We start from the raw sequence: 6,341 nt of genomic DNA, 5'->3' as shown, positions 1-6,341 counted from the left end.
CTGTACTCCTTGTCGTCCCCATCAGTGATGAGGCCGACTATTGCAGAGTCATCAGAGAACTTCTACAGGAAGCACTGGGTGGAGTTGTGGGAGAAGTCTGCAGTGTAGATGGTGAAGAGGAACGGAGCCAGAACCGTTCCCTGTGGGGCCCCCGTACTGCAGACGACCCTGTCCGACACACAGCCCTGAGTCCTCACATACTGTGGTCGGTCGGTGAGGTAGTCCAAAATCCAGTAATCCAGTATCCAAATTACGCCGTAACTGATCAATTATGAGACGTTTTCCCAGCCACTACGTGAGAAGTGGTCATTTCCCATGCTCTCAAAGTAGTGCGCATTGTATCGGGTGGGGGCTGCTGTTAACTTGTCCCTCAGTGAACGATGGCGTCGTCTTCCAACAACACTGCTGGCGCGAACAATCAGGTGAGTGTTTAAGTTTGGAACAATTACACTGCAGTCTGTGAATACTACGAATTTAAGAAGTGGCTATTGTTACGGTTAATTTTTCGGCTATTCTGTTTTTTTTATTTTATAACGTTTTTTGCTGAAATGCTAGCTCAACAGAAACACCTCGCTATCATTTTCGGCTGAAACTTACGTCCTAGTTGATCTGTAAGCTTGGAGAACAACAAAGTTAGTGAAGTAACGTAAAATTCTTTGTATTTAATTTAGGAGCAGCTAAAAAGAGAGATGCTTCAGCGACTACTGCATAAAGTTTCCCAGGTCATGCACAGACAACCCCTCGATGTGGACAATTTGCAGTTTGTTATCGACCATGAGATGGTCCTTTTAAGATCTTTGTCCGATCAGGTTGAGATCCCTCAAAGTATTATAAATGCTCTGATAGAGCTGTCAACTGTGCTCAGTATGGAGGACGTCAATGAACAAACCCCCTCTCAGATGTCAGTGTCAGAAGGAAAGCTGGGACGTCCAAATTACAATGTATCGCCTGTACAGCTCCAGATACTGACAGAAATGTTCTTATCAATCACCCAAATTGCAAAACTTCTTGGAATATCTGTGAGGACGGTGAAACGTCGTTTGCATGAATATGGCATTTCCATAAAGCAGTGCTACAGTACAACAAGTGATGAAGAGCTGGACAATTTAGTAAGATCTATAAAGACAAGAACACCTCATGTTGGATACAGAATGATGAAAGGGATGCTTCAAGCCATGGGCCACCATGTACAGTGGAAGAGAGTGTACTCGTCGATGCACCGTGTGGACTCTGCTGGTATTTTCTCAAGAATGACAAGGCTGGGATTTGTGGTCCGAAGGACATATTCAGTGCAAGGTCCTCTTTACTTGATGCATATAGACACAAACCATAAACTAATAAGGTAGGATGAAGTCTGACAATACTGCTAAATACTGAATTATGTTTTATACCTGTTAATGCCCTAGTTGTTGTTTTTTGTTGTTCTTTTTACAGATTTGGCCTGTTGATATTCGGAGGGATAGATGGGTACTCAAGAAAGGTGATTTTTCACTTTCAAAATTGAGCTGAATGAGATGTTAATTGAAAAGTGAAATACTTGTGTTTTGGTCTACCATAAAACTTACCATATACTGTAATATAGAGATCCTTCTGTAGAAAATAATGTTCCTAATCTGTTTATGTTTGTCAGTATTTGGTGACTATAAATGCTTGGTAAACTAATTCTTCAAGTTGCTAAAAGGATTTTTTTTTTTTTACCCTTTGCATTTGGGTGAATAGTTGATTACAAGTACTGCTACATCTCATGGCAGCTTGCTACCTTGGGAATTACGTAGCCTGCTTTTTTTCTTGTACTTATAAATATAAAATAAATGTACCAAGCTACAATACCTGATAAACATGTTTCTATCTTTAATTATAGTAACTTGACTTGACCAAGTTTCCACTTAATGATATTTACATCTCTAGATCATGTACCTGGGTGCTGCTGCCAACAACAGAGCATCAACTGCACTTGCTTTTTTCTTGGAGGCTGTACAAAAGTATGGCTTTCCATTGAGGTAAAATCTACACAAAATTCATTTTCACAATGATTGTGCAAATGTGTAAATATGATCCCCCCCCCCTTGATTAGCAGTGTAATTATTTTGACATGCAATATGTAAACTGTAGCCTATATGATCAGTTGTTTATACATCCCCATACAGTTGTTTAAATGGTTCAAACATTTAGAATTCTTGAAAGGTGTGCTTATACAGAGCTGCACACTGTTGAATGACCAAAACAATAAACTTCTAATAACCAGTCTAAAGTAAAATTATATTAAAAACACAAAGGCTGCAATAAATTTTAAGAGTGACATGTTTTTTTTAGATTTAAAACAAATTGTACTGTCGATGTTTAATTTTGTTTCAGAGTTCGAGGGGCTCAAGGGGTGGAAAATGTTGGAATAGCAAGATGCATGTTCACCATCCGGGGCTGTGGAAGAGGAAGCTTTCTGTCAGGCAAGAGTGTTCACAACCAAAGGTATGTGTAGTATTTGTATAAATGTCACATGGAAATAAGAAAAATGTTCTTATATATTTTTCAATTCAGTGAATTTCTGGGTAAAATTCTAAAAACGTTGCCATATTTTGATGTTGAACAGAATAGAGCGCTTGTGGCGAGATGTGTGGATGGCTGTTTCAAGCGTGCACTATGAAACCCTTCACAACCTCGAGGATGAAGGCCTTCTGGATCCAACTGATGGTGTCCACATGTTTTGTGCCCAACATACATTTCTTCCACGTCTGCAGAGGGATCTGGATGTCTTTAGACAGGGTTGGGATAACCACCCTCTAAGGACAGAGAGGAATCTGTCCCCACAACAACTGTGGACACTGGGACTCCACCAGAATCCAGTTGATACTCCAGACACAGTGGAGGTACTAAAACAAATCTAAATTATACAATCCCTCTTTAATCAAGTTTCAAAAAGTGCACTTGGAGATGTTGAAAAAAACACGGTGTGCTGTCACTGCAGACTATCAGCTTTAAGTTGAGGGTATTTGCATCCAAATCAGTTAAAAGTTGTAGGAGTTACAACAGTCTGCATGTGTACCCCCCACTTGTTAAGTTACCAAAAGTAATGAGACAGAACATTAATCATAACTGAAACTGGATCGCAGAGACTTCAGCAGATGTTGGGCTTCATACCTGCTGATGCTCTGTCAGGCCTCTACTGCAACTGTCTTCACTTCCAGCTATTATTGAGGCATTTGCCCTTCAATTTTGTCTTCAGCAATGAAACACTGCTCCGTCAGATTCAGGTCAAGTGATTGACGTGGCCACTGCATAACATTCCACTTCTTTTAACTATTTGTTTTTTTTCTGCAGAATGCTTTAAGTGATTGTCCATCTGGACCATCAAGTGCTGCCTCATGAGTTTCGAAGCATTTGGCTGAATATGAGCAGATATATTGCCCAAAACACTTCAAAATTTATCCTGCTGTTTTTGTCAGGAGTTGCTTCACTAAATACAAGAATATCACATCCCTGGCCATGGAACATCAGAGAAGCCAATTGTTCCATTACTTTTGGTCCCTTAAGTGGAAGGCACATATGAAAACAGTTCAAATACCTCTGCAGTTATAGCCAATCGTGTTAGTTTCATTTCAAATCCATTGCGTGGCATATAGAGCCAAAAGTAGAATTCCCATGTTCCAATATTTATGGAGCTGTTTGTCTTGAATTTCCCAACACTGTTTTTGAATTGTCATTTGAAATATCTTTTTTTTTTAAAAATCATCACAGGAAATCGAGGATGCGTACTTGGATGTCAACTCTATTGGTGAGCTGGATGGGAGCAATCCTGGAGTAATTCTTCCATCTGTTGAATGTCCTCTATCTGAGGAGGACATGGCAAGACTAAGAGACACTGTCAATGTAACAAGGCCCTCTCAGTCACATGGCCGAGACATTTATTTGGATGTACTTAACTTTGTACTAACTCACCGTTCCTAGGCGGCAACATTTTTATTTTGAATTTTCAACCCAGAGAAGGTTCATGAATAGCTCAGACTTTTATTTGATGTGATATACATGTAAAATGAACCTGCCAGGAAATTTTTATGTGAACACTCAAACATCACATTACAAACTATTTTTTTTGTCTCTGGCACATTTTTCAACAGTAAACCTGTATGTTTTTGTGTGCTTCATGCCACTCATTAAAGAACTCTGGCTGTCAATCTCCAACTTTGAAATGTGCTTCCTGAACATTAAATGGAAGGAGCAGCATTTTGAGTTACACCTCAAAACTACTGACAGACAATGCTATGCTTTACACATTGTTAAATTCCTGGCCAAGATGAAAAGCCTCCAGCAGAACCATTCTGAATTGACTATAGGACTAACCCTAACCCTAACCCTTTCAGCCGAAAATGATAGTGAGGCGTTTCTGTTGAGCTAGCATTTCAGCAAAAAACGTTATAAAATAAAAAAACAGAATAGCCGAAAAATTAACCGTAACAATAGCCACTTCTTAAATTCGTAGTATTCACAGACTGCAGTGTAATTGTTCCAAACTTAAACACTCACCTGATTGTTCGCGCCAGCAGTGTTGTTGGAAGACGACGCCATCGTTCACTGAGGGACAAGTTAACAGCAGCCCCCACCCGATACAATGCGCGCTACTTTGAGAGCATGGGAAATGACCACTTCTCACGTAGTGGCTGGGAAAACGTCTCATAATTGATCAGTTACGGCGTAATTTGTCCACATTACTGCTTGAAAGAGCTTTAGTAACTGAGTTTTAGCAGTTATGCATGACATGTTTTCTAAACATTATCAAATAATACAGTGCAGGAGGTGTTTGATAAATTATGTTCATTCCCAGGTTTCCTGAAGGCAACATGAAAAATGGACCATCTTGAGCCTGCAGCGGTCTGCTGTCACTCATGATTCCCCGCCCCTCTCTGTGTAGCCACGCCCACCAGGCCAAAACAGGGCCAAAAGTCTGTAACTGAAAAATAGAGATCTGAAAGTGAAAAAAAAAATTGAAGCTGAGAGAAAAATCCGAACCTGAAGAATTTTTTTTTGTACATTAATTTAAAAGATCTGAATCTGAAAAAATGTAATCTGAGACTGAATAGATTTTTTAAAAATAATAATAATGAAAAAAAGATTACTGAAAATTTTTAAATAAAGTTTACTCAGAGAAATTATAGATAAAAGAACCATTGGGTTTTCAGTTAATACAAATATTCAAAACGTTTGATTTTATTTTAAATCCAACTCTTTCTTTTTCAAAGTTCACTCTAAAAATGTGACTTTTGCTTTCAGTTTACATATTTTCGATTTCAAATTTTTCTTTTAACTACACAAACATTATGGCCCTGATTTAACTCCATATATTACCATCCCCTAACCCCGCTCATTCGAAAATGCCCCCTGTCCAAAAATCTCCACAAAGTCCCATTCAAAAGGTTAAACTTGTCCTTCAAAATGTCCCATTAAACATGCAAATCTTCCTTCAAGCAATCCTCTTTTCTCATTTTTGCTCAGTCAATAGACTCTTCCTGGACCTCATCATCATCCAACAACATGTCCACTTCCTCAGCATCCAACTCTGAGTCTTCCTCTTCAGTGTCACTTTCCAGCCTTGTTGAGGATGGCTCTGTGTCAGGCTCAAAGAGCCGTAGGTTTGCCCGAATGCCGACCAGCTTTTCCACTCTCACATTTGTGAGTCTGTTGCGAACCTTTGTGTGGGTGTTCGCAAACAGTGACCAGTTGCGCTCGGAGGCGGCTGATGATGGTGGGATTTGGAGGAGGATGGAGGCTACAGGTGCAAGGGCCTCAGATTCACATAGTCCCTTCCACCAGGTGGCTGCAGATATGTGCTGGCATGACTGCCATATTCCATCCCCTTTCCAAAGGCCTTGCTTTGTTCGATACTTTGCCAAACTGCCTAGAACTTTGCCTTTATCGAGACCCAGGTGGTCAGACATGGCTGTAATGACCGCATAGGCACTGTTGATCTCTTCCCCAGAAAGTATGCCCTTGTCATAATATTTGAGGTCCAGCATGTATGCTGCTGCATGCACTGGCTTCATGCAGAACTCCCTCCGCTGTTCCAATGACTTGACCACAGCCGTTTCCTCTGCTTTCAGTAGTAGGGAAGTGGGCAGAATTGTCTGGATTTCTTCTTTGAGTTCTGCAAAAAGGCACTGGACATCTGACAAGATGGCACCATCCCCCTCTATCTTCGCTATTGCTGCTGCAATAGGTTTGAGGATTTTCTGACTGCTAGATACTCTTTCCCAGAACACATCATCCAAGATGACCTTCTTGATGTCACTGTCGATGCCTACAGACTGGGATATGGCCATCTCTTGCAGAGACTCCTTTCCTTCCAGAAGGCT

General features: G+C 40.4%; 1 protein-coding gene across 1 annotated transcript; it reads left to right on the top strand.

Annotated features, from left to right (window-relative positions):
• Positions 1-299: 299 nt before the first annotated feature.
• LOC109199064 (uncharacterized) lies at positions 300-4,173 on the top strand. Its single transcript, XM_019354370.2, has 7 exons — positions 300-422; positions 672-1,342; positions 1,435-1,480; positions 1,909-2,000; positions 2,356-2,466; positions 2,588-2,864; positions 3,733-4,173. The coding sequence occupies exons 1-7, from the start codon at positions 381-383 to the stop codon at positions 3,940-3,942; spliced, it is 1,449 nt and encodes a 482-aa protein (XP_019209915.1). The 5' UTR covers positions 300-380; the 3' UTR covers positions 3,943-4,173.
• The last annotated feature ends 2,168 nt before the right edge of the window (positions 4,174-6,341 follow it).

Source organism: Oreochromis niloticus, linkage group LG3, assembly GCF_001858045.2.
Source record: "Oreochromis niloticus isolate F11D_XX linkage group LG3, O_niloticus_UMD_NMBU, whole genome shotgun sequence".
In the NCBI taxonomy this organism is placed as follows: Eukaryota; Metazoa; Chordata; class Actinopteri; order Cichliformes; family Cichlidae; genus Oreochromis; species Oreochromis niloticus.
The sequence above is the reverse complement of the archived record's forward strand: the minus strand, read 5'-3'. Positions and strand labels throughout refer to the sequence as shown.